This window comes from Chamaea fasciata, unplaced genomic scaffold (genome assembly GCF_029207755.1).
Source record: "Chamaea fasciata isolate MVZ Bird 193981 ecotype frontalis unplaced genomic scaffold, bChaFas1.0.hap1 SCAF_29, whole genome shotgun sequence".
NCBI classification, from domain to species: Eukaryota; Metazoa; Chordata; class Aves; order Passeriformes; family Sylviidae; genus Chamaea; species Chamaea fasciata.
In genome coordinates this window covers 3,883,082-3,909,662 of record NW_027094114.1, presented here as the reverse complement: position 1 = coordinate 3,909,662, position 26,581 = coordinate 3,883,082, and the positions used below count along the sequence as shown (strand labels likewise).

At 56.3% G+C, this 26,581-nt stretch overlaps 2 protein-coding genes across 2 annotated transcripts; both read right to left on the bottom strand.

Annotated features, from left to right (window-relative positions):
• Positions 1–7,166: 7,166 nt before the first annotated feature.
• LOC136302516 (olfactory receptor 14J1-like) lies at positions 7,167–8,132 on the bottom strand. Its single transcript, XM_066205988.1, has one exon. The coding sequence runs from the start codon at positions 8,130–8,132 to the stop codon at positions 7,167–7,169; it is 966 nt and encodes a 321-aa protein (XP_066062085.1).
• Positions 8,133–19,151: 11,019 nt separating this feature from the next.
• Positions 19,152–26,003, bottom strand: LOC136302486 (serine/threonine-protein kinase pim-1-like). The gene is made up of 7 exons (XM_066205961.1): positions 25,758–26,003; positions 25,590–25,640; positions 25,018–25,384; positions 23,503–23,561; positions 19,934–20,035; positions 19,458–19,539; positions 19,152–19,180 (listed from the first exon to the last, which is right to left on the bottom strand). Exons 1-7 carry the CDS (start codon positions 26,001–26,003, stop codon positions 19,152–19,154), a joined length of 936 nt encoding a protein of 311 aa, XP_066062058.1.
• Between the last annotated feature and the right edge of the window lie 578 nt (positions 26,004–26,581).

Sequence of the window (26,581 nt, the reverse complement as noted above, 5' to 3'; positions counted from 1 at the left end):
ATTACATACTAGTAAAGAACTGCTATTCCTATTTCCCAAATCTTTGCCAAAGAGCCTCTGATTGTAATTTTACCTAACAGATACCTGTCTTCCTAAACCAAGACAGCATTGCACAGCCTGCCCAGGAACCAAAGGTTTCCCCCTTTTACTGGGGCTGATGCAACTGATTTTTCAGTGAGCTGCCAAGCTGCTTTGTGGCAGGGCTGGGGGCACGGGCTGGGGTGCTTCTGAAATGGGACTCGGCTCCTGGCCCTGCCAACAGCCGCCACCCCCCACCATGCCCTGGGCTGGGGCTGGGGCAGCCAGCCCGACACAAACAAAGCCCCAAGGTGGGAGCAGAGGTGGGACTCCAGAACCTGTGCTCGGCTGCTTTGCTTTGCCGGCAAGGAAGGACTTGGGCTGTGCCACTCCCTTTGTTTTCTTTGGGATCGCCATTATTTTGGGGGGCAGTGTAGGGGGGGAAGAGTGAAAGCATGGGCTTCCCTCACTGGTGGGTGGGTTTTTCCCTAGCATGCAGGGCATGGGGGCTTCCTCAACCTCTGACAGAGATAGGATCTTTTACCTTTTCCCTTTTTTCCCTTTTTTGTCTGTAATCTCTTTTTGTTAATTTGATGATTGTTTATCTAAAGGAAGCCTTCTAGGTGGTGTCCAGTCTTGACTGGGAAGTGCTTGGGACCAGCTGTGGAGTGGATGAAGGAGAAGGCTGAGGACGTGGTTTGGGAGCAGCTTTTCTTCCCGCGGCGGATGGCGTGAGGTGTGTCCCCGTCTTGTTGGCACGGGTGGGGTAAGAGCTTTTGGGAGATGGCAGCCAGCACAGCAGCATCCTGCTCTGGGCAGCTGCTGGGGAGGTGGATCCGCCCTGGCTGGCTGCAGGCTGGGCACGTGTCCTGCCCTCCTGCTCTGCTGCCAAAGGCAGCAATGATGGGCAGCTTTGGGCCCCGCTCTGAGCACAGCCAGCATGGCCGGGGCACCGCAGGCGGCTGGGACAAGGGCACAGGAGCCTTCAGCTGACGGGCAGTTTCTGGTTTCTGTCCTTGCAGCCGGGCTCTGCGGATGCTGAGGCTGCGCTGGGCTCTGCCAGGGCTCTGCTGGAGCTCAGCACCGGGCCGGGATCAGCCAAAGAAGAAACGGTGTGACCTGCAGCAGACTTGCCTTGAGCATTTTGGCAATGCAGCTCAAGTTTTCAGAGGGTGCATCTCCAAGGGAAAACATGACACTCCCCAAAATAAACTTGTTTAATACCTTCTGAAATGAAATCAATCTGGGGTGACGCCAAATGACATTTTTCAGCTTGCTCAAGCTGTAGCTCAGCCCTTCTCTGAACAGTTCTGTCCCCCACCTGCATTTTCCTTCACAACTGCTCCTTCTTTTCTCCCAGTGAGTGCCCAGCGGATTGCAGTCTCCATCACACTTTTGCCATCCTTGATGCTCCTCACCATGAGGAAGACCGAGCCCCAGGCTTAGGGACTCATCCTGTCACTGGCTGAGGGGCAGCAATGCCTCAGAGGTCTGGTGGCATTTTAGTGCATTCAGAGCTGTTCTCTTGCTCTCAGCTCTCCTCACTGCTGAGTTCCCACTCCCTTTTCCTCATCCTTCCAGCAGGATGAGCTCTGTGAAGTCCCGTGAGCCACCCCACTCTTCCCGGCCCACCCACCCACCTCAGTTAGGCTGAAGCTGAAGCTTCTTTGTCTCCTCTGGCACACCAGTGCAGTCCCCTCTGCGGGGAGTCCAGAGCACAGCACACAGCAGTGCAGTCCGGGCTGGACCAGCTGCCCTCCACCCCTGGCTTGGCTGTTTGTGGCAGCCAAATGCTCCCTGTTTGCAGCTGTCCCTGCAGGATGGCCCCAGGGCAGAGCCCAGCCGGGCTCCCACTGCATCCCCTGGAGCTTGGAACAGATAGTGGTGCCAGAGCCGAGGTTCATGGGGAGCAGCCAGAGCTGTGGCTTGCAGTCAGTGTTTGCAAGTGTTGTGTTCTCATCTCCTGCAGCTCGTGGGGAAAATAACCTGTGTTGCCCGGCCAGCAGTGCCCCTCTGTGCAGGGACAAGGCTGAAGGGCTTTCCCATTCCAGAGGAGCCGGCACTGAGCCTTGGCAGGGCTGGAGCCGGGTCTCGCCTGCTGTGCGGGACTCGCTGCCCACCAACCGCCCCCACCCGCCACTGTGCTCCGTCCTAGAGGGACAGAAGGGTCTGTGTGTGCCAGGGGCTCTGGGATGTCTCTGTACCCAATGTCAGAAGGGTCTGTGTGTGCCAGGGGCTCTGGGATGTCTCTGTATCTATGGACAGAAGGGTCTGTGTGTGCCAGGGGCTCTGGGTTGTCTCTGTACCCATGGACAGAAGGGTCTGTGTGTGCCAGGGGCTCTGGGATGTCTCTGTACCCATGGACAGAAGGGTCTATCTATACAAGGGTTTCCATAACATCTTTGTTCCGTTGGGTATGGAATGAACACAGAGTGAAAGATTCAGTCATGTTGCTTGTGCACTCCTTCCTTTCCATACAAGACACATCTATGTACATCCCTACATACAGATATTTTAAAAGGATAGGGATGGATAGAGATTTCCCACAGAGCTCTAACTTTGGCACAACTCACTTGTTTCCTGATGGGCATGGAATTTTTTTCCCAGCTCTTTGTGAGTTGGTTTCCAGGAGCTGAGGGGAGCAGCATTCAGAAGCAGTTTCAGGATTTCTAGGCAGGAAATGGAGCTGACAACCATCAGTGTAACTCACCCTATTCATCGGGACGGTCTGCTGGTTCTTTAGGAATATGGCACGATGGAGCCACTAGACTTGGAAAAATCCCAGCTCTCTGTGGACCTGTGGAAATTGGGGAGCAGCAGGAAAACTTTGTATCTGCTTTGGGGGACACAAGGTCCAAGGAGCTGTGGTGGCAGAGGGTGACCAGGGCTGGTGGCAGGTGAAGTCCCATTTCATGACATTCGCGAATGGAACAGGACGAAGCTCCAAGCACCCCCAGTCCCACTGATGAAGTCTTTGTGATGCTGCACATGCTCAAAGGAAAGCTGCTGTCACACAATCTACTGAGATTTATATCTCTTTCTTTTTGCAATACTTTATGTCTAAGTTTCAAACTGCAAAATTTTTACACACACGATGCAGTCATGCACATTCCATCTTTCAATTTCCTATTGCTTCAAACCACTATTTAAATTAACTTAATATTGGTTAAAAAGCCCAAAATCTGCCAAAGGAATTCAGCTGATGGATTTTTTTCCACCAGCACATTAACAAAGTAAGTCACTGAGTTGTCTGTTCAAAAAATCAGTTACCTCTTTCCTAATCCAAAGTTACAGAAGACTTTTCACTAAACATTTGGGGTAGTTTTTATCTTTTATATATTTTCTAATCTTTTCTTTTGCTTTTTTCTTTTTTTTTTTCAAAACATAAAACACATCCTATAAAAGGCATTTCCTTTGCTCCTGGTTCCCCTGTGGAGCTGCTCCCTTCCTGGTGGCCAAGCTGCTCAGGCAGAGTCCGGCAGCTCCTGGCCCTGCAGGGCTGAGGCTTTTCCCCGTTGCTGGGCACAGACTGATGGAGCAGCACTGCTGAACATGGGGACACACAGAGGGAGCAGAAGCAGCTGCCTTTGTCCACCTGAAGCTCCAAGGCCCAAACTCTGAGAGGGCTGGAAGAGACTGGCAGGCTCCCTGTTTGCTGTGCTGCCCCACTTGTGCCCGGCCCAGCTCTGCGGGAGGCAGAGGGAGAACAAGGGGCAGCTCCTGCCAGCCCCCAGCCCAGGGAGCCCTCCGGCCCCGGGCCCTGGGGCCCTGTCAGCACCCGCTGCTCCAGCCACGGCTTCTGCTGGCTCTGACAGCAACAACCAAATTGTGCCTGATCCCCAGGGAGCAGCAGCAGGGCCTGCATCTGATCCCTCAGTCTGGGGCCAGGCTGGACAAACGACCCCACAGCAGCAGCAGCAGCAGCAGCACATGGAGCTGACTTTCAGCACAGCCCCTGCCACTGTTCCCTCTCGTGTGCAGTGGTGTCACAGCAGCCTGAGGCACCCGGGAGCCCTCAGGGCCAGCAGGGACTTGAGATGGCAGCCCTGGGCTCCTGGGGGTTGTGAAAGGAAGAGAGGTGGGGACTCCTTCTCCACGTAGAGCTTCCCAGATGGAAAAGGCTGCTGTGAGAAGGCAGCTGCAAGGGCAGAGAAAGGAGGGTCTCCACCACTAGATCTGTGCCAATTCCACAGTCCTGGGCAGCAGCCACCGAGCACAGGGGGAACAGAGGGCACAGCAAGAGGGACACAACCAAACAAGGTCAGAGACTGGGAACAGCCGGACCTGGGAGCAGGAGCAGCTGCTTCATTGCACTTTTGGAGGAAGCTCTTGGCTGCTTCAAAGTGCTGAAAGGCATGAAGAGCAGAGAGGAGGCCACACCAAACAGTGCTCCTGTTTTCACATCCGCCCCTCTCAGTGTCCCAGAAGGAATTGGATGAACTGTATTCTTCTCTCCGAGTCGTCTCGTTCAGTGTGAGCAGCTTAGCAGCAGGAGCTGAAGGAGCTGAAGCCTTAGGCCACAAGCACTGACCAAGAGGAAATTCTTGAGTCAAGTTATGCTGCTAACATGGACCTAACTGAATCCAGCAGATGGAATCCTGGAATTATAGAATTCTTTCTGTTGGGAAAGACCTCTGAGCACATCAAGTCCAGCCGTTCACCCAGCAGTGTCAAGCTCAACACTAAATCTGGTCCCTGAAGTACCAAGGCCTGAACAACAGGCCCGGAGTGAGGCCTGGACAACAGGCCCTGAGACCAAGGTGTCCTCTGGATGCAACTTCCAACCAAAGATTATCTTTGTATGTGCTCATTAATGAAATATGCATGGTCATTAGTGCTGTGATAGATGTATCCCCTCATCAGTGAAACATGGATTGATCTTTCTGTATTTAGAAACTGGAAAGGGCCATGAAATCCGACATCTGGCCTTGTTTGGGGGTGGATGGTATTGGTTATTGGTTATATTTGAGCTCTGACCAGGCTTTGGAACAAACCCAAGAGGAGAATGAAACCAGATGTTCCCGCACCAGAAGTGCTGTCAGTTTGTTTATTCAGCGCTATCAGAGCTGGGCCCTCTCACAGCCGGGTTGGAGCCTCACCTGTGGCTGGAGGCACCTGCAGGAATTCCCAGTGTCCGGGAGTGGCTCTGCAGTCCTTGGCTGTGACAGCTTCCCCCAGCTGATGTGTGGATCTGGTTGATGGGAAAGTCTGAGAGTAACTGGTACATCTTTTTTCATAATCACTGCAGGCAATCTTTGGTAGTGATGATTGGGTGCATTGCTGAGCTTCCCCTTTTGTCATTCTTTGCAGTTTTGCGTTATAATAAATCACACCATACCTGAACCTTGTGTCTGTGTTTTTGGTGCTGACCCTGCTCAGTGGCAGAACAGACACTGCAGCCCCACAGAACCAAGGTTACATTGTGACACTGCGGGGCCTGGTGTGACCAAGGGGAGCAGAGTGACACCGTGGGGCCACATGGAACCAAGGGACCGGTGTGAAACTGCGGGGACTCTTATAATCAAGGGCCCATTTTTTTCCTCTCCCTGCCCCAGCCCTGCAGAGCAGCCCAGTCCAGTCTGGCCCAGCAGCAGGAACTGGAGGCACTGGAGGTCATGGACAGCCACTCTGTGTCTGCAATGCTCAGGAGATGCTCAGCTCAGGCAGCTCCTGCAGCCCCAGGGCCAGCCCCGCTGCCCAGCACAGCAGCAGATAGTTGGCCCCGGGGCTCCTCAGGCTGCTGCTGCTGCCCCAGGGACAGGGCAGCCTCTTGCCAGGGCTCCTCTGCACACCCACGGGCTCCTGCTCTGCTCCTGGCACACGGCAGCTGCCCACAGAGCCTTTCCCAGGGGAACACGTCTGTGCTGGCCTGAGCAGCCATTGCTGCAGCCCCTGCCTTGCTGCCCACAGCCCCGAGCTGGGGCTGCTGCTGTGCAGAGCACGGGGGCTGTGCTGCCCGGGGCCCTGGGCTGCCTCTGCTGGGCTCTGCTGCTCAGCCCGGGAGACAGAGGCAGCCGATGGTGCTCCCTGCACTGACCCCCTCCCACACAGGCTCTGCTGGGGCCATGGAGGATGCTCAGAGTTGCCTGCCTTGTTCCAGGGCTGCCACATGGCCTTGGGGCTGCCCTGGATCCTCCTGGGGAAGTTCCCTGAGGGTCAGAGCAGTCAGTGCCCAGACTCCTCTCCCTGTGCCTGCTGTGTCCCCTGGGGCTGCAGAGCTCTCCTGGCTCACAGCAGACATTCAGTCCTTGATCTCGGGGTGACCCCGCCCTGGCCAGGCCTGTGCCCAGGGAGCTCCACTCCCTGCTGATCCCTGGCACACGCTGTCCCTGCAGCTCCCCTGTGTTCTCCTGGCAGCTCCCAAGGCACTCCAGACAAACATTCCCCGGCCATCAGCCCTGGCACAAGCTGGAGAGCCCCAGGAAGGTTCAGCACAGGCCATTCACCATCTGATGAGCCCTGGCCACCAACAAGCAGAACCTGAGGCAGCCCTGAGTCCCCTGAAGGCCACGCTGGGACCCTGATGTCATCCCACTGATCCCTGGGAGAAAAAGGAGCACAAGGAGCCTCTTCAGAGTCTGTTCCTTGGGCCTGTTCCTGAGAGTGACTCTGCAGGGAGAGCAAAGCCTTCCTGCCCTGCCCTCCCTGTGCTGCTGGAGCTGCTGTGCTGGAGCCCAGCTGTGTCCCAGCAGTGCCCATGGCCAGTCCCTGCCTGTGGTCACAGCAGGGACACGCAGCAGGACAGTGACCAATGTGCCAGAGCACTGCGGCCTTACAGCCACAGAAGGGCTGGGAAGGAGAGGCTGGAGCTGGGAAGAGCAGCACTTAAAGGACCAAGCACTGCTGCTCCGTGGCAGTGCTGCTCTGCTGGGACTCTTTTCCCCTTCTCTCTTCTTATTTCATGCAGGTCTCAGAGTTGGGATCCCAGATAAAACAGCACTGCAAGCTGGTTTATTTTCTTCAAATGTAGCAATAGCACACATTCTGGTTTACAGAGCTTCTTGGTCAAATTCAAGAGGAAGACAGTGAATTAGATGGAGGTGATTAAAAAAAATAATTTGGGACAATTTTCTGTCAGAAAATACAATTGAATACTTCCAAAGACCAGAGAAGGCCTGTTGGGCCTTTCATGAGTTCCATTGCGAACACTATGCAGAAGAAAACAGGCAGTCTGTTGCTCCTGAAAAGCATCTACTCATCATTTTCATCAGGGCATCCTTGAGCTCCTGGTTCCTCAGGCTGTAGATGACGGGATTCAGGGCTGGAGGCACCACCGAGTACAGAACTGACAATGCCAGATCCAGGGATGGAGAAGAGATAAAGGGGGGCTTCAGGTAGGCAAATGTGCCAGTGCTGAGGAACAGGGAGAGCACGGCCAGGTGGGGGAGGCAGGTGGAAAAGGCTTTGTGCCGTCCCTGCTCTGAGGGGATCCTCAGCACAGCCCTGAAGATCTGCACATAGGAGAAAACCATGAACACAAAACAACCAAGACATAAACAGATGGACAACAAAAGAAGCCCAAGTTCCCTGAGTTTGGAGTGTGAGCAGGAAAGTTTGAGGATCTGTGGGATTTCACAGAAGAACTGGCCCAGGGCATTGCCATGGCACAGGGGCAGGGAAAATGTATTGGCCGTGTGCATGAGAGCATTGAGAAAGGCACTGGCCCAGGCAGCTGCTGCCATGTGGGCACAAGCTCTGCTGCCCAGGAGGGTCCTGTAGTGTAGGGGTTTGCAGATGGACATGTAGCGGTCGTAGCACATGATGGTCAGGAGGGAAACCTCTGCTGAAATGAAAAACACAAACAGAAAGAGCTGTGCCGCACATCCTTCATAGGAGATGGTCCTGGTGTCCCAGAGGGAATTGTGCATGGCTTTGGGGACAGTGGTGCAGACGGAGCCCAGGTCAGCGAGGGCCAGGTTGAGCAGGAAGAAGAACATGGGGCTGTGCAGGTGGTGGCCGCAGGCTACGGCGCTGATGACGAGGCCGTTGCCCAGGAGGGCAGCCAGGGAGATGCCCAGGAAGAGGCAGAAGTGCAGGAGCTGCAGCTGCCGCGTGTCTGCCAATGCCAGCAGGAGGAAGTGGCTGATGGAGCTGCTGTTGGACATTTTCTGCATTGGGGTCTTGAAATCTGTTGAAGGAAGGAAGAAAGTGACTTTGAGGGAAGATTTCTCGCAGTAAAGTCAAAGGTCTTTCTCACAGACCAGTCCCTGCCACTAAACATATCCCCCTTGTCTATGTCTAGGAGAACTTCCTTCACCTTGGTTGCTCAAGCCCTGATTGCTGCTGGCCAATGTTCAGTGAGGAGCCAGACTCCAACATGCAGGACACCTGCAAGTCAGTCCTGACCCCCAGTCAGTGCAGGGGAACAGTGAGGGCAGGGGCCAGTCCTAGGGTTTGAACTTGAGTCTCCTCCTAAGGCACAGGAGACACCAAGTGAAAGGGATAGGGATTGCAGGTGGCAGAACAAGAGATTCTGCTGCATCTGGATAGAACAGAGAGTCCAGTGAGGCAGGCGCATTGTCTGAGCCTTAGTGCAGACTGAGGGGAGCTGCTCTGTCCCTCTCTCCTGTTCCCAGTAGCCCTGGATTTGCACCTTTCTGAGCTCCAATCTTGTGCTACCCTGGAAAGCCAGGTGACACTGCTGAGAGCAGAGGGATCCCTGACACACAAAGTGGCCCCTGCCTTTCCCTAAATCAGGGAGATTCGGCTCATTCCCAGCCTGCCCTGCCCAGAGCTCCCCGGGGCAGAGGGAGCTGGGACACCCCATTGCTGTGCTCAGCCTGCACAGGAGGAACCCAAGGGCTGGGCCTGAGCCTGCAGCTGGAACTGCCATTCCCAGAGAGCCCGTCAGCAATGCCAGCAGCACCTGGGCAAGGCAGGGAGAGAGAGAGCCAGGCCCTGAAGAAAAGCCTTTCCCTTCCCAGCCCTGCACAGCCCCTCCCAGGCAGCAGCAGTGCAGGACAGTGGCCCTCAGGCCCTGGTCAGCAGGCAATGGGCACATGGCAGGAGAGATGCCCTGCATCTCTGGGGCTGCTCTGCCGGCCCAGGAGGGGACTGAGGGCCCCGAGCCCCCGGGCTGAGGGCTGTGCTGGCTGGGAGGGGACACAAGAGCTGTGCTGCTCAGGGCAGTGTGTGCCCTGCAGGGCAGGGCCGGCAGGTGCCACATGTCCCCTGCAGCAGGGCTTCCCTCAGCACTGCCTCCCTCCCTCCCTGCCCACGGCTCTGCTGCTGGAGCTGTCCCAGCCCGAGCTGTTCCTGTGGCCCCGGGCTCCTTCCCTGCCAGAGCTGCCAGAGCCCAGCCCAGCCCTGGGCCAGCTCTGCCCTGCAGCTGCTCGGGGCTGCAGGGATTAAAGAGCAGATCCCCCAGGCCTGGGCACCATGGAAAGGTGATGCTGGATGGATCTGGAGGCTGGGGAAGTGCAGGCACTTGCTGAGGTTCCCAGGAATCCTCATCCTGATGCTTTAAGAGCCTCAGCCCTTGCTCTGCCCTGCACAGCTGAGTTTCCATTGCTGCCAAGTTGAGTCAGGGAAAAATGGGAGCACAGATTGAGGAAAGCAGAAACACAAGCAGGAAACTCCTGCCCTGAATGAGCTCATGAAATGTCCCTTCAGAAATTACCTGGGCATGAGCTGGAGCTCTGAGCAGCCCTGGCACACACAGCACCCTCTCCACAGCAGCAGGACCTACCCTGGCAGGAGTCACTCACTGCACTCACAGTACCCCTCCAGCATCCATGGGAGCTGCCAGGCTGGCTGAGAGCTGCCCCTGGCAGGTGACAGATCCCCTGGCCTGGCCAAGAGCCCTCAGGGCTGCAGCACCTGCTCTGCACGACAGCCCTGGGCACCCCTGGCTGCAGCCCCAGCTTCAGCCCCTGCAGCCATCCCTGGCAGCAGGAGCCATCCTGCCCTGTCCCTCTGACGGTGCCCAGGGCAGCTCCGCTCTGGAGCACATCCTCCCCCAAAGCAGAAAGGGCAGCAGAGCCATCCTTACAGTGCTGTCAGTCCTGTCCTGGGTCAGCTTTAGGAGATCCCTGCAGCCACAGACTGACTGTGTCTGAAGTGGTGAACATTTCTTCACGAAGAAGCTCAGAATTTTCCTTCCAGGTGTTTAAGCCTCTGTCTGCTTCACTGCTCTCAGGTACCTGCAGGCAGTGCCCTCAGCCCTGTTGGGCTGGGAGTGGAGCTGCTCCTGAGGAGAAATGTCTTTTTAAAGCTCTTCTTGGTTGCCAGGAGGTGCCTCTGTGCCAGGAGCCCGGCCCAGCTCAGCAGCACAGACACAGTACCAGGATTTTAATGACCCTCTTGGGGCTTTGGTGTTGTTTACATCAGACTCAGTCCCTAAGAGAGTGTTTAAAAAACTTTCTGAGAACTCCTACTCAGATTGAAACTCCAAAGTTTCTTGAAGTTTTAATGGGTCCCACAGACAGACATGACTGAGAAAATGTCCCCAGGTTCCAGTTAGAGCAGAACACTGTAGGCAGTGATGACAGGTGGGGACAAACAAGGCAAAGATGTCTCTGATGCTGAGCAAACCTGCATGTGTTTCAGGAATGCAAAGGCCATGGCCTGAGCCCCAGCCCCTGCCAAGGCACATCCTGTCCCTCCCTCAGTGCTCAGGGCTCTTCCCGGCCCACTGGGATGTGGGGATGTGCAATGCCAAGGGCAGCACCATGGGGCGGCCCCTGCCAGGCTGCTGAGCAGGGACAAGGAGGCAATGAGGCCCCAGGCCTGCAAGGGTCACTTGTCTCCTCCTCATGGCTCAGGCCCAGGCCCAGCAGCTATGGCCAAAGTGCTGCAGGAGTTGGCTCTGTCAGGGCCTTGCAGCTGCTGCCCATCCCTGTGCCCTGTGCAGCCCAGGCTGTCCTACAGTGTCCGTGCCCTGTGCCTCTGTCCCTGCAGGCTGTCGTCATCCCCCGGCTGCCCCACCTGGCTGGGCCCTTCCTTTGCTGACAGCTGTGCATCCTGCCTGCCTCTGCCTGGCCACACAGAGCTTTGGGCTGCTCCAGACTCTTTCTGGGGGATGTTTTGCACCACAGCCCTGCCCTGGGACAGAAATTCCTCTCTCCTTGTGTCCAGTTTGGAACTGCCCAGGAGATCCGTTTGGCATTATTTCATCCTCAGGCAGTTTCACACAATGAAGAAGAGCTCCACCATCTCTGAAACACCCCTTCAGGCCCTCTCAGGCTACTCACACCACTGAGCCCGGGGCCCTTAATCTCACGGGCTTTGTGCTTGTGGCCTCCAGATCATATCTTGGGAGATTTTTGTGTCTTTTCAAGGTCTTCTCAGATTAAAACATCGTGGTCATAATCCCAGAAAAATTGGCATATTTTTACAAGCCTGTATTGGCAGTGGAAAGGGAAAAGCCTTTAAAATTGTCAAGCATAAATTCAGACTTGATATAAGAATGAAATATTTTGTGTTTATGCTGACAGGACAGGAACAGGTTCTCCACAAAAGTGAGTGCCCCATCCCAAAAAGTGTTCAAGATCTGGAGCTTTGACCATCTGTTGCAGTGGTAGTTGTGCCCTCTCACAGCAAGGGGGCTGCAGTACATGATATTTTAGGGCCATTCCAATTTTAAAAAAACAGAAGATAAACATTTAATTTTAGGGAAGTTCTGACACCTCCTCATGAAAGCCTCACCAAGGGGGTCAATGGCAGAGCTTTCCAGCATGATGTCATCTGAGCATGGGAGGTTCTGCGTTGGGGTCTGAGATTTACGATGGAAATCCACAAAGGGCATTTGGGCAGTGTGCAAGATTTCCCATGGGATATCTAAGAAAGGACCCCAGGAAGGGAAAGGATGGGGGATCATGGTGGTTTGCTCAGAGGTGATGGTCAATGCCCATCCCTGGCCATGCCCTACAGGTGATCCCCACAGCCTGTGCCATTTTCCTAAACCCCCTGCTGCCAAGAACTCTCTGGGACAAGGGAGCTCTCTCTGCTCGTGGTACTGAGGGATGTCCAAGTGCCAGATACTGGCGTGGGGACCACAAACCATCAGGTCCTGTGTCCTCTGGGGCCCAGGCACTGTTGAGACTGGTGTGTGTGCACACAGCACTGGTGTGTGTGGGGCTGGGTGTGACCACCAGGGAACATCAAACCAGAGCAACCAGAGAGCAGCAGAGGCCTGGGAGCCACTGAGTGAGATCAGCTCCTGCAGAGATTCACATGGTCTGGGTGTCTGTGCAGCTCTGCATCTCATCCTGCCATGGCAGAGCACACAGACAGCCCCTCCCTGTGTCCCTTTCTCAACTGACTGTGCTTTGGCCTGGCGTGGAAACCTCCCGAGGTCCCTCCCAGGGGGAGTCCCTGTGCATTTCCCTCCCCCATGGCTCTGCCCTTCCTGATCCTGTGGTGTTTTAACAGTGGAACATGGTGCCCAAGACGGAGGATGGAAACAAGCTGTCTGTAGCCCTTGCAAATCTCTTCTTTCCCTTTGCTCACAGCTGATGACTCTTGGCTGACAGGGACAAGCTGTAGTCTCTGACTGCTTTGTTCTGTTTGACTCGAGGTGGAAGTGCTGACGTCTCCCCAGGCAGCCTGCAAAGGCCTCCTGCAAATGACTGAGGAGGAGGAGCCCCAGGATTGGTGTGAGCCACAGGAACTGCCTCCACCAGAAGTGCTGCCAGTTGAGCATGACCTGAACGTGGTGGAGGACAAGAGCACTCCGTGGGAGGAGGTAGAACATTTGAACAAGGAGTTGCATGTGTGTCTGTAGCCCTCAGAGGGGGAAAAGAGGGAGGAAGTGGAATATGGTCCTTGGGAGGAAGTGGAATATGGTCCTTGTGGCAGTCCTCCTTCAGAAAATCCCTGAAAATGGAAGATGAATCTGGCCATGAACTCCAGGAAAACCAGCCTTTGGCTTTGAGCCATCCAGTCAAAGGGAAGTGGACGTGCAAAAAATCCATTTGAAGAGCCCTGCTGGTGGCAGGCTGACAGCATCTTCCTAAGGGCTGGCATTTGGAACGTATCTCAGGGTCATCTCTGCCAGCCACCTTTCTGAACCAAACTCACTTCTTCTCCCAGATCTACACAGGCTCTTGCACCAAACCAGCTGCAGCAGGAGCATTGTGTCAAGGAGCCTTTGCTTTACGAGCTGAGACGGTGATCCCAGGCAGTCGGTTCATCTCCTGCGCTGACACAGCTGCTGCTCAGCAACAGTAGATCGAGGAGGACTCCCTGGAGCTACTGAGTATGTCTTGTGTATTTGTTGTCTGGAGGATAGCGTATTGTGTGCACGTGGCAGCGTAGCTGGACCAAATGTTTTTCCTCAGTTTGATATCACAGGGACATTTAGGATTCCCCATAGGAACTTCTGTAGATAATCAGTCTCTTCTGGCCATTTCTGATTCAGAGCTGCCTGTCTGGTTGTTTTGTTGTTGTTACCCAGCTGACCAGAAAGTGTTCAGAGCCCCAGCAATGGGGCTGCCTTTTGTGCCTCCTGGAAGCTGGGATCTCTGCTTCAAAGCGAGCATCTTGAATTTTGTTTTCCTCAGGGACAATTGTGAGCATGGAAAATCCCATGACAAAATCCATCAAATCCATCTCTCAGTACCAGTCAGAATTTGTAAGCGTGGCCAGAAGGCATTGTCAAATTGTCAAATTGTCACACTTCCAAGGTCTTGCCTGGAGCAAGGAAAATGACCTGGTAGATCTCCTGGTCTCTCAAGCATGGGACATCTCTGTGTTTATTTCCTTAGCATTTTTCTATATCTATAATCACCTGGCTACACGTACAGAGGGAGAAGAATCTTGCTTGCCTGAAAGAGAAACCTACCCCCTATCACAGCTTTCTTTCCAAGAGTTTGCTGAAGGAAATACTCCATGGTCAGGATTAGAACTGCATAATTTAGAGACTGAAGCCCGAGAAGAAAGAAGAAACTCTCCTTCTGAGCTGAGGCAGTCATCCTCAATGCTTCAGGCCCAGTGGCCATGCACTTGAGAGCAAAATGCCTCATCTGCCTTCTGACAGAGCCCTTCTGCATCCTGCAGGTTTTAGGCATTTCCAGCAGAGATCTCCAGTCTGGGCTGGCTTGCACTCCAAGATCTAAATGCTTTCTCCTTTCTTTGTGGCTCTTTTGTTTCTCGGACTTTTGGAGAGGTTTGTAAAGCACTCGACACTGCCACAGGAGGAGAGGTAAATGCCAACAGCCCCCACAGACTCTGCTGCTCTCAGGGGCTTTCCTCTCTGGTGTCAGCTGTGGCTGCAGCTTTGGGTAGAGCTGTGTTGAAAAGACACAAGAAGCACAGACTTGTGGCAGCCTGCAAATTGCATTTGGGACAGTCTTTGTCCTTCTCAGGTGCCAGAAAGAAGGCAAGGAGGGTAGTTGTTCCTTTCACAGAAGGACTCGCTCACTTGCTGAATAGCTAAAACAAAGGTGGTGCCTCCTCGAGCATCTCCCTGCTCTTTTGGGCTACAGCTTGAGTCCTGAATTTTCATTTCTGGCTGCCAGCAAATGCATCTGAATGATACTTGTGGGAGCTCAGTACCTCTGAACGACAGAACCAATAGGATTTCTGCAGAAGCCATTTCATATTTACATTACACTATGTTTATAAATTGTAAGACCACTGTTCACACCTTCATGCCTTTCTTGATTGGTTTGTCTGCTTTGTTGGCTCAGCACACGTCCCTTAGGCAATTTGATTGGCTATAATTCCGAGCCTTCATGGCCTCTAGCTCATTCTTCTTGTCCTGGTATTCAATTTCCCAGGCTCCTCTTCTTTTTAGACCAGTTTGTGTCTCTGTGGCCTTGATACATTCCCAAAGAGCTGCTACTTGTAACTAATATCTCTAGGTGGTAGTTGGGCTTGAGCACTTTGTATTCCAAGTTATGCAGATACATTGCTGCAGATACATTGCTACAGTTAGTGGTAGCTCCTCAGCCACCTGCAGTGCTGATGGCTCTCTCTTCTGCTGGAGAAGAGGCCAAAGAGGAGCAAAATGAGCAAAGTTACCACAACCCTACAGCTGTGGTGACAGCAGAGTCAGATTTTCCTGAGATAGTAAATGCCAATTCTGGAGGGTGCTGTCTTTAGTGCAAGGCAGAGGTGCAAGTTTCTGCCCAGCCAGCACTTGCAGCTGCTGGCTAAGGATGCTGAGTGCTGCAGTCCTGCCAGGACCTAGCATTGGCCCCAGCCAGTGACAGCTGGGAAATGGGCTTTGATCTGCCATGTTGAGGCACCAAAGGGCTGGTGCTCCAGGTGAGCATCTGGCTCAGTAAAGCTCTATGTCTTGGCTTCTGCAGCGCACTAGCCCAAGGGTGCATGGGCTCCTTCCGGAGGTCACAAGGTTTTGTTTGTTTGTTTTCCCATTTGGGACCTGTGTTTGGCTTGTGGAAGTCTTCTGCATTTTTCTTGAGTCGTTCTTCACTTCCACAGAGACATCATGCTTTTGATAAGTCCCAGCTATTCCTTCTGTCCTCCATAATCAAAGCTGTGCCATACCACAGGTGGTGCCTTCAAAGTGACTCCAGTTCCAGCCTAGACCTCTCCTCTTCCAGACGACTCCTTCCCCAACACGCCCAGCAACACCAACCCTAGCTCAACGCCCTGCCAAGACCAGCAGCTGTCCCCATCCCTCCGCAGAGCTTTCCCACCCCCTGGTTCCCTGCACATGCCGTGGCATGGCACTCAGGAGGATGTGCTCCAAGGCCTTCCCCGGTAGCAAGCTCAGGCTGCCAGGCCTACGGTTCCTGGATCATCCTTCCCACCCACCCTTCCCGTGCACGGCTGTTCCATTTGCGCTCAGCTCGGACTTTTCCGCTTATGCAGGACTGCTGGTAAAGGATGGAGAGCAGCCTGGCAAGCTCCTTCTCCAGCTCCCTCTTTACTCTCGGGGGACGTAGAGCATGCCACAGGAAAGCAAGCAGTGCCAAAAGACTTGGGCCAGCATCAGGCACATTTAGGAATGAAACAAGGCCTTTGTTTGATGTAAGGAAGCACAGGCAATTGACAGAAGGAAAGAGTACTTAGCACACATATCCAGAAGTACTTAGCACCAGTTAACATAAGAAAAACCTGGAAGCCTAACTTGGCAAGAGAGTGACTTGAAAAAAAGCTTTAGACATAGCCTTGGGAAGACCTAAGGGCGGCTACGGAATCAGCCCTGTGCAGGGAAGGGGTGAGGAAGATGAGCTGCTTTGGTGCGCTGAGACTCCTCCTGGCCAGCAGGTAGACGTTAGCTTCAAGTCTAGGATTCTGATGCAATGTGTTTCTTTCTAAGCCCCTGCCTATGGAATCACCTCAGCAGTCTAAAGACGGAAGGTATTTTTGATAGAATTCCTACAGAAATCCACTGCAATTTGGACGTGGCAAAGAAGCCTTGTGGTGGGGTGCAGAGCCCTAACCTCCTGCCAATCAAAGAGCTTTTGGTGGACAATGCATTTGTCTGCTGATTTCTTTGAATTCTAGAGACCTCTCAGGACTGCTCTATCCTGAGGGAACGCCCTTGGCCTTGACCTGTAGGCACTCACGCAAGCTTCAAATCAGCTGCCTCAGCTTCCAGGACCTCTCTTGGCCGGCATCCTGATGGGGATGCAGGACTGCTGCGAGGCACTGCTGGGACCCGGCAGGACAGGACCGGCTGTCTCGTGTCCACGTAGCAGCACCCCCTGACACAGCTGGGGTCATCCCAAAAGCAGACAACGCTCACGTGTCTGCGGAGAGGGGCAAGGAGCACAGGGCTCCTCTCAGGGATTCTCAGCTGGGCCTGCTCCAAAACACGCCCCCATTTGAAGGCCTGCTAATGCCCAGCTGCCAGAAATGCCTGCCTTGTTCTCTCCAAGATGCACAGGAAGAGCCAGTGAGCAGGGCGCCTTGGGAGGCAAACCTTCCAAGCCTTTTCTGAGGCCATGGACACCCCAAGATCAGTTAAGACTCTCCGTGCCGCCTGGCCCACACAGCCCAGCTCGGTGCTGGCCCTCTGGGCCACAGCAGATTCCAGCAAGGAAGAGGCAAATGCATATTGCCAAGAGTTGAAACACAGCAGACAGGTAAGATGTGAGAGGTGTGTGCGTGAAGGCCTTTGAATTCACAGCTCTCAAAGACAGCTTTGGGGCTGGCAGCTGGACAGAGATGCTCCTGCTCACACGTGTGTCCAAACGGGGGGGAACACACCCTGCTGCAGGTGCTGGCCTTGGTCTCCGCAGGTCCGAGTGTATTCCAAACCTGTTCTTCACAGCTTGCTCCTTTGCCTAGTCCATCTGCCGAGTGCAAGGGGCCTCAAGGACTGAAAGGACCACAGAGAGCCAAAGGGGGACAGTTGCTCCTACAGCACCGGGACCTCCTAGGAAAGCGCTTTCCTTCCGCAGCAAGCCCTTTTCCCCCAGAGGCGTTTCCCCAAATGTGTACCTTTCCTGGGGAACACCAACACACTCTTAAGAAACCCTGGCAAGGCTGAATTCCTTCTGGTGCTTTTTAGACAGGCGCTCCAGCTCTAGCTGGGATTTCCCCCAGTGTGATTCCAGGTGGAGGTTCGCACATGCAGCCCCAGGCCCTCTACAAAAACAAGCTGCCTGCTGCCTCTTCACCTGCCTCGATGCCTGCCTGCGCTCACAGCAGCAAAACCAGGCTCTTCCCGGCCAGAGACCAGAGCCCTGTTCCCACAGGACGCTCTTGCCAGCACCTTCCAGGACTCTCCGCTGTGCACCCAGCACTTTTCATGCCCGCTCTCCACAGCCTTTGGAACACAGAGCACAGCCTGGCTGGCGCTGCCATCAGCACACCCCAAACACAGGCGGAGGAAGGAGAAGCAGGGGCTGCTTTGTGGCCATGTCCAAGGGAGACTGGAAGGCTGCCCTCCCTCTGCTCTCACTTGCTTGGCTTTCTGACAGGCTCTGAGGCAGGGGCTGCGATTCCTCTGCTCTGGGCACCTGAACCGCAGCCGGGATCCCGGCACTGCCTGACGGCACTCGGGCCATTGGGTCGGTCACGCGTCCGAGTCTCGGCCACCGTGCTGCTGCTGCTTCACTTGCCCTTAGGCACACCCAAAGCTCCCATTTAAGGCCTGATGGTCTCTGCTTCTGCCCTCTCCCTGACCCTGTGCTGGGATGGAGCACTGCTGTGCTATCAGGAAGCTATTCTTGAAAGCTTCCAGCATTCCAAGCTCCTTTGCCCTCTGTAGATGCTTGCCATGGAATCCCTCACAGCTGGGTTCAGAGCATACTCAGGTTGGCACGTCCAAAATCCAGGAGCTCAGGCTGCTCAGTAGGACCTTAAACTCCACAGTGTTGTGGAACTGGACCTTCAGCACAGACACCTTTCCAGCCTGACGCAGCCTCGCTCCTCTGTGTCTCTGCACAAAACACGGCACGGAAGAGGACGGCAGCAGGGGCCTGTGTGTCCCAGGCCTCAGGTTTTTACGCCACTTCAGAAGCTCCACAGAGACGCAGGTAAAGTGAAGAAGCCAAAGTGTTTATTAATGGAAGGCAAAGCAAAGGGATGAGCTGGGAGGGAATGAGGGGGGATGGGCAGGGTTTGAGGGCTGGGAGGGAAAGAGCTGTCAAAAGGGGTGGAGAGTGGAGGGAAAAAAAGGGCATGGGCAGGGTCTGAGGGCTGGAGGGAGGGAGCTAACTACAAACAAGGAGAGGTCTGAAGCCATGGGAATTGTGCTCAGCCTCAGCTGTGCGTGGAGCTCCAGCAGCACTGAGAGATGGTGTCCTCTTCAGTGTCTCCCGGTGTGTTCTTGGGACACTGGTTCACTGGATTCAGAAGACGTCCCCAGTTGTTGAGCTTTTTGGGGAAACCAGCTTCATTTTGCAGGTTAGAGCATGACGGGCTGCTGTCTTGCCTCTGGGTTTGATAGGCTGGAAGAGAGAAGAACAGAGCCATTGTCAGAGCCGGGATCTGTGGGAATCCTAGGAGATCTTCCTGCCAGGGCCATCCCACCCAGAAGGAAGCAGGAGACATTAGGATCAGCCAGAAGGTGCTTGCCACGAATCCCCCACGCGCCCCTGAAATCTCTGTGTGTTGTGCCCTCTCCAGCCCTCGTCCACCCAAGGAGCAAAGCCCTCCACAGCCGGGAACTGCAGCTCTCGGCCCAGGCAGTGCAGCTTCCCCTGCCAGAGAGAGCCGCTGACAGCCCGCTGCCCTCACTCACCCCAGGCGATGAGCTGGAGCTCTCCCTGCTACATCCGCATGTACCGCACGGCCATGCCTGTGAACACAGAGCGTGTCACGGCCCCAGCGGCACGTCTCCCTGCCAGCGCCGCTGCCAGCCCTGTGGCCACATGGCCTCCTGCCCCGGCAGGGCTCAGGCCGGGCCTTTGCCACCTGCTGCCGCCCCAGGGCACGGCGGCCAGAGGGCGGCAGCAGCCCCGAGGGCAGGTGGGGCTCCACGGTGCCGGGCCCGGATGCCGCTGCAGCCAGGGCAGCAGCTGGGGCTGGGGCCGAGCTGCAGCGGGCCGGGGAGGGAGCCCGGGCTCGTGGCTTACCGATGAACTGCATGGCCGCCTCTCGCAGGGACTCCTGTGGGTTCTGCAGGTGCTCGGCCGCTCGGCTCCTGTCGTCGGCCAGCTGGAGAGAGCGGCAGAAAGGAAGGGTTGGCGTGGGATCAGCCCCTGGGCTGGGCTCTGGCCGCGCCCAGCCCCGGCCTCCCCTGCCCACACGGCCCTGAGGCCCGGCCAGCAGCCGCTGGTGCCGGGCTCTGGAGGGGGCAGAGGGCCGGCTGCTGCCCGGGGAGCGGCGGTGCCGCCCCGCCCCGCAGCTTCACTGGGCTGGGACTCCACGGGCACCCGGCTCAGGGCCGCAGGAGCCTGGAGAAGAGCCCGCGGGGCCCAGGGAAGGGAGCGGCGTGTGGGGCGCAGGCTGGAGCCCCTGGGTGCAGCACTGGGCAGGGGCCACGGCTGCCAGCCCCGCGGCCATGGATCTTCTCCAGGCTGAGGCTGGCACTTCTCCAAGCCATCCTTACCTTACACTCATCGATATTCAACGGATCTTCCTTGGTCGGTAGCTCCTCTAGATCCCTCCACTTCAGGAACTTGGCCGCACAATGCAGGGTTTCCCGAGAGGCCTGAAGAGCAGCAGAGATGCAGAGATGGCACCACAGCCCAGGGCACAGGGACCCGCATCCCTGTGCCACGGCCTGGAGGAGGACGCCGCCTACGTGGCACCAGGGCAGGAGGCAGCTGATCCCCCTCCCAGGCATGCACAAAACCTCACATTTGCCACACGCCGGTTCTCATCACGGCAGTAGATTAAAAGTAGGTGCAGGCTCTTGTTGACAATTGTCTTCAGGGGCTTTTTTCCCTCATCCACTACCAACTCCATCACCTTACAGAAGATGTCAATGGAGAGCAGTTGCATGAAGCTATTTTCCTCGAGGAAAGGAAATAACCTAAGCACTGATTACTCCAGGCCCACCTAGGCAAAGGCCTGAAAATGCAGACAGCACAAAGTTTCTGGGTGCCTGGGACTTCGTCCTGTTCTATTCATGAATGTCATAAAATGGGACTTCACCTGCCACCAGCCCTGGTCACCCTCTGCCACCACAGCTCCTTGGACCTTGTGTCCCCCAAAGCATATACAAAGTTTTCCTGCTGCTCCCCACTTTTCACAGGCCCACAGAGAGATGGGATTTTTCCAAGTCTAGTGGCTCCATTGTGCCATATTCCTAAAGAATCAGCAGCCCATCCTGATGAATAGGGCGAGTTACACTGATGGTTGCCAGTTCCATTTCCTGCCTAGAAATCCTGAAACTGCTTCTGAATGCTGCTCCCCTCAGCTCTTGGAAACCTTCTCAGAAAGAGCTGGGAAAAAAATTCCCTGCCCATCAGGAAACAAGTGAGTTGTGCCAAAGTTAGAGCTCTGTGGGAAATCTCTATCCATCCCTATCCTTTTAAAATATCTGTATGTGGGGGTGTGCATAGATGTGTCTTGTATGGAAACGAAAGAGTGCACAAGCAACATGACTGACACCTTCACTCTGTGTTCATTCCATATCCAAGGGAACAAAGATGTTATGGAAACCCTTGTATAGACAGACCCTTCTGTCCATGGGTACAGAGACATCCCAGAGCCCCTGGCACACACAGACCCTTCTGTCCATGGGTACAGAGACATCCCAGAGCCCCTGACACACACAGACCCTTCTGTCCATAGATACAGAGACATCCCAGAGCCCCTGGCACACACAGACCCTTCTGACCATGGGTACAGAGACATCCCAGAGCCCCTGGCACACACAGACCCTTCTGTCCATGGGTACAGAGACATCCCAGAGCCCCTGGCACACACATACCCTTCTGTCCCTGTAGGACGGAGCGCAGCGGGTAGGGGCGGTTGGTGGGCAGCGAGTCCCGCACAGCAGGCAAGACCTGGCTCCAGCCCTGCCAGGCCCTGCCAAGGCTCAGTGCCGGCTCCTCTGGAATGGGAAAGCCCTTCAGCCTTGTCCCTGCACAGAGGGGCACTGCTGGCCTGGCAACACAGGTTGTTTTCCCCACGAGCTGCAGGAGATGAGAACACAACACTTGCAAACACTGACTGCAAGCCACAGCTCTGGCTGCTCCCCATGAACCTCGGCTCTGGCACCACTCTCTGCCCCAAGCTCCAGGGGATGCAGTGGGAGCCCGGCTGGGCTCTGCCCTGGGGCCATCCTGCAGGGACAGCTGCAAACAGGGAGCATTTGGCTGCCACAAACAGCCAAGCCAGGGGTGGAGGGCAGCTGGTCCAGCCCGGACTGCACTGCTGTGTGCTGTGCTCTGGACTCCCCGCAGAGGGGACTGCACTGGTGTGCCAGAGGAGACAAAGAAGCTTCAGCTTCAGCCTAACTGAGGTGGGTGGGTGGGCCGGGAAGAGTGGGGTGGCTCACGGGACTTCACAGAGCTCATCCTGCTGGAAGGATGAGGAAAAGGGAGTGGGAACTCAGCAGTGAGGAGAGCTGAGGGCAAGAGAGCAGCTCTGAATGACACTAAAATGCCACCAGACCTCTGAGGCATTGCTGCCCCTCAGCCAGTGATAGGATGAGTCCCTAAGCCTGGGGCTCGGTCTTCCTCATGGTGACAGGCACCAAGGCTGGCAAAAGTGTAATGGAGACTGCAATCCGCTGGGCACTCACTGGGGGAAAATAGGAAGCAGTTGTGAAGGAAAATGCAGGTGGGGGACAGAACTGTTCAGAGAAGGGCTGAGCTACAGCTTGAGCAAGCTGAAAAATGTCATTTGGCGTCACCCCAGATTGATTTCATTTCAGAAGGTATTAAACAAGTTTATTTTGGGGGGTGTCATGTTTTTCCTTGGAGATGCACCCTCTGCAAACTTGAGCTGCATTGCCAAAATGCTCAAGGCAAGTCTGCTGCAGGTCACACCGTTTCTTCTTTGGCTGATCCCGGCCCGGTGCTGAGCTCCAGCAGAGCCCTGGCAGAGCCCAGAGCAGCCTCAGCATCCACAGAGCCCGGCTGCAAGGACAGAAACCAGAAACCGCCCTTCAGCTGAAGGCTCCTGTGCCCTTGTCCCAGCCACCCGCGGTGCCCCGGCCATGCTGGCCGTGCTCAGAGCGGGGCCCAAAGCTGCCCATCATTGCTGCCTTTGGCAGCAGAGCAGGAGGGCAAGACACGTGCCCAGCCTGCAGCCAGCCAGGGCGGATCCACCTCCCCAGCAGCTGCCCAGAGCAGGATGCTGCTGTGCTGGCTGCCATCTCCCAAAAGCTCTTACCCCACCTGTGCCAACAAGACGGGGACACATCTCACGCCATCCGCCGCGGGAAGAAAAGCTGCTCCCAAACCACGTCCTCAGCCTTCTCCTTCATCCACTCCACAGCTGGTCCCAAGCACTTCCCAGTCAAGACTGGACACCACCTAGAAGGCTTCCTTTAGATAAACAATCATCAAATTAACAAAAAGAGATTACAGACAAAAAAGGGAAAAAAGGGAAAAGGTAAAAGATCCTATCTCTGTCAGAGGTTGAGGAAGCCCCCATGCCCTGCATGCTAGGGAAAAACCCACCCACCAGTGAGGGAAGCCCATGCTTTCACTCTTCCCCCCCTACACTGCCCCCCAAAATAATGGTGATCCCAAAGAAAACAAAGGGAGTGGCACAGCCCAAGTCCTTCCTTGCCGGCAAAGCAAAGCAGCCGAGCACAGGTTCTGGAGTCCCACCTCTGCTCCCACCTTGGGGCTTTGTTTGTGTCGGGCTGGCTGCCCCAGCCCCAGCCCAGGGCATGGTGGGGAGTGGTGGCCGTTAGCAGGGCCAGGAGCCGAGTCCCATTTCAGAAGCACCCCAGCCCGTGCCCCCAGCCCTGCCAAAAAGCAGCTTGGCAGCCCACTGAACAATCAGTTGCATCAGCCCCAGTAAAAGGGGGAAACCTTTGGTTCCTGGGAAGGCTGTGCAATGCCCAAATCTGGGAGCATCCCCCTGTGTGTGAACTCATCTGCAAATTGGCTGTGGAGCCTGGCTTTGAAGAATGTGCCAGAATTGAAGTCCATCACCTTCAATTGCTGGTGGCCAGGTTCAGAAAGAGGTTGTCATCCTTGTTGTCATCCTCACTGTCTTCAGCAGCAGCAGCCCCACCTGGTCCAGCTTCTCCAGGGGCTCCTTCTCCTTCCCTGGGGGTGAGACCAGGCTGTCACTGTTCTGCCCAGGGCCCCAGCTGTCAGTGAACCAGGACAAGCCAAAACAACTCGCATGGCAGCCACCAGTGGTGGGCAGAGCAGCTCAGCTCCAGCACAAGGGCTGCCTGTGCCCACCTGATGACCCCTGTGCAGTGACACAGGCAGCACAAAAAAGTCTGGGTTTCTTTGCTTCTGATTGCCAAGGCATGTGTGCAGCTGGAACTTACCAGGGCCCTGCATCAAAATGAGCCTCTGGCTCTCTCCCTTCATCTACTCCAGATGAATATCCTGCATCCAAGGATCACCAAAAAGGTCTTCTAATGAAGGCCTTTCCATGTCATCCACGGATAAACAGCACCTGATGAGATCCTTGCACTCTGGGAAGAGAAACCAGAAACTGCCAGTCAGTTGGAGAAGGCCCCTGGCTGCTTTGCCCCATATTCCCATGCCCAGGCCATGCTGGATGTGCTCAGAGCTGGGCCTAAACTTTCCCATCAATTCCCTGCTTTGGAGGAGAGCAGGAGATCAGGACATGTACCACCTCCTCAGCAGCTGCCAGAGCAGGACGCTCACGAGCCAACTACTGTCTCCCAGCACTGGTATTCCCCCCGTGCCCAGAGATGAGGATCCACCTTGAGAGAGCCGTTGTGGCAGCAGGAGCTGGCCCCAGCTGATGTTCCAGCCACTCCTGAAAGGGTGCTGCCCGCAGACCATCTGGTGCAGGAGCATGCCCAGGGACCAGATGGTAGCTGGCTCGCCATAGTACCAGCCAAAGTCGGTCCATTCTGGGGGGCTGTATGCTGGTGTTCCTATGGAATACAGATGGAGTTCATCAGGGGGATGCTTCTGCTCCCAGAGCCTGGCCCCAGCATCCCTGGGCATGTGGGGACTGCCCCAGTGGCACATGGTGTGACCCGCTGCCCTGACACCAGGACCTGAGACTTGTGTGAAAAACTGGCATTGGAAAAGAAACCACTGGTGTAGGAAAAGGGCAGCAGAAGCCCTGGAAAGGCCTGACCAGAACAAGAAAACTCCCACTCAGAGCAGGAGGAAAACCATGCCTTCCTCCTCCCTGCCTGCATTGCCCCAAATAACATTATGAACACAAGACAAAGAAGGCCAGAGGAGCAGTCCAAGCCCTTTCTCACCTGCACACCAAACTGGCTGGTGCACAGGTTCTGACTCCACGCTCTCTGATACCCCCACCCACAGGTGTTTCTGTCGGGCTGGCTGCCCCAGCCCCAGTCCTGGGCAGAGTGGCTGGCAAAGGCTGCCAGCAGGGCTGGAAGCTGGGCCCCAACCCACCCCTGCTCAAAAGCAACTCAGCTGAAGTCTCAGTGCCATGACTGGCAGCAAAAGGGAGAATCCCCACTGCCACACCCAGGTTGGGCTGTGAGATGTTGGGCCATGAGATGTAAGGAACTGGGAGCACATCCTTGCGTGGGCTCACCTGCAAATTGAGTGTATGCTGTGTCTTGAAGGTAGGTGCCACAGCCAAAATCGATCAATTTGGCCTGCCCGGTGGCCAGGTCAACCAGGATGTTCTCTGGTTTGATGTCTCTGTGCAGGACCCCGCAGCTGGTGCAGTGCCGCACAGCCTCCAGCACCTGGCGGAACAGCTCCCGCGCCACCTCCTCGGACAGGAACCTCAGTGCCCGAATGAAATGCTGGAGGTCCTGACACCGCTCCGGGTGCTCCAGCACCATCACGATTTCACTGGGGAGCTCAAGCCAATCTAGCAGCTGGACGACACCAGGGAAGCCAGTGGAGACCCTGTCCAGCAGCACGATCTCCAGCAGTGCGCTGGTGCCGTTGGGCTGTGGAAGGACCACGATGCTATCAGTGGGGCTGAGGCCGTGCCAGGGGTGGGGAGGCCCTCACCCAGCCCAGGATGTTCTGCACCCTCCGCTGGCTCAACGCCCGCTCTCCCTCTAGGCATCCTGGCGGCTTCCACCCTGCCGGGCCTCGGCTCGTCCCTGCCCGGCACGCCCCGACTTCTCCCGCTGGCCCCCGCTCACTCACCAGCTTACCCCAGTGCCGGACGCGGTTCCATGGCACCCTTTTGATGGCCACCTGCAAGCCAAAGGGAGCAGCGGGCTGAGCTCGCTGCCCACGCTGCCCAGCCCCATGCTCTTCCTCCTCCGCCCTCCTCCTCCTCCTCCTGCGCCCGCCGCCAGCCCCGCCGCTCACCGCTGCGCCCTCCGAGAGCTGCGTCCCTGCGAAGACTCTTCCGAAGCCGCCGCGCCCCAGCAGCGAACCCAGCCCGTACTGCTCCTGGAGGCCCTGCTGCGCCTTCCCTGCCGGCGAGACGTGGCTGTCAGTGCTCGGCCTGGGGCCCGCAATGGCCCCCGAGCGCCCATCAACCGCTCTGGGCCGGGAATCCCCAGGCGTTCGCTCCTGGCAACACGACAGCGGCAGCTCGGGGCCGGCAGCCATGCTGCCGAGCGGCAGAGCTCGGGCCGGGGAAGCCGCAGCGGAGGCGGCGGGAGTGGCCGCGCCGCGGGTGTCCTCCGCGGGGCCCAGGAGGGGCTGGGGCCGGGGCCAGGGCCGAGGCCGGGGTCGGCACAGGCGGAGGCAAAGGGCGGCGATGCCGCCGCAGCCCCAGGCACTGATCCTCGTCCGGCACCGCCATCGCCAGGACAGCCAGAGCCCGGCGGAGGCGAGACCGCGGTGGGAGGCCCAGGGCCGGGGGTGGGGACGGGGCAGCCCCACCCGGGGCCGAGGGCAAGCCGGAGGCATGGCCCGGCCCTGCAGGAGAGAGGGAGACTGCGAGAGGAGGGGAACACCGGGACAGGGAGATCGGGAGAGGGTGCGGGATTGCGGGAGAGGAAAAGCAGGAGGTAGTCGACACAAGTCGCTTTTTCTGCTGCTGCTGTCGCTGCTTCTGCCACTGCTGCCGCTGCTGCCGCTGCTGCCGTAGCAACTGAAGCCCCGGGGCCATTTTTCCACGGGTCCGTTTGTCCGTTGCCCGCTCAGCCCCACGCCGAGCCCTGCGCTCCCCAGGGGCAGCCCCG

Coding starts and splice junctions, on each gene's coding strand:
- LOC136302486 (XM_066205961.1), bottom strand. CDS start 26,003: ATGGCTGCCGGCCCCGAGCTGCCGCTGTCGTGTTGCCAGGAGCGAACG. Junction 25,641..25,757: donor AGCTCTCGGAGGGCGCAGCG/GTGAGCGGCGGG, acceptor TTTGGCTTGCAG/GTGGCCATCAAAAGGGTGCC. Junction 25,385..25,589: donor TCCGGCACTGGGGTAAGCTG/GTGAGTGAGCGG, acceptor GTCCTTCCACAG/CCCAACGGCACCAGCGCACT.
- LOC136302516 (XM_066205988.1), bottom strand. CDS start 8,132: ATGCAGAAAATGTCCAACAGCAGCTCCATCAGCCACTTCCTCCTGCTG.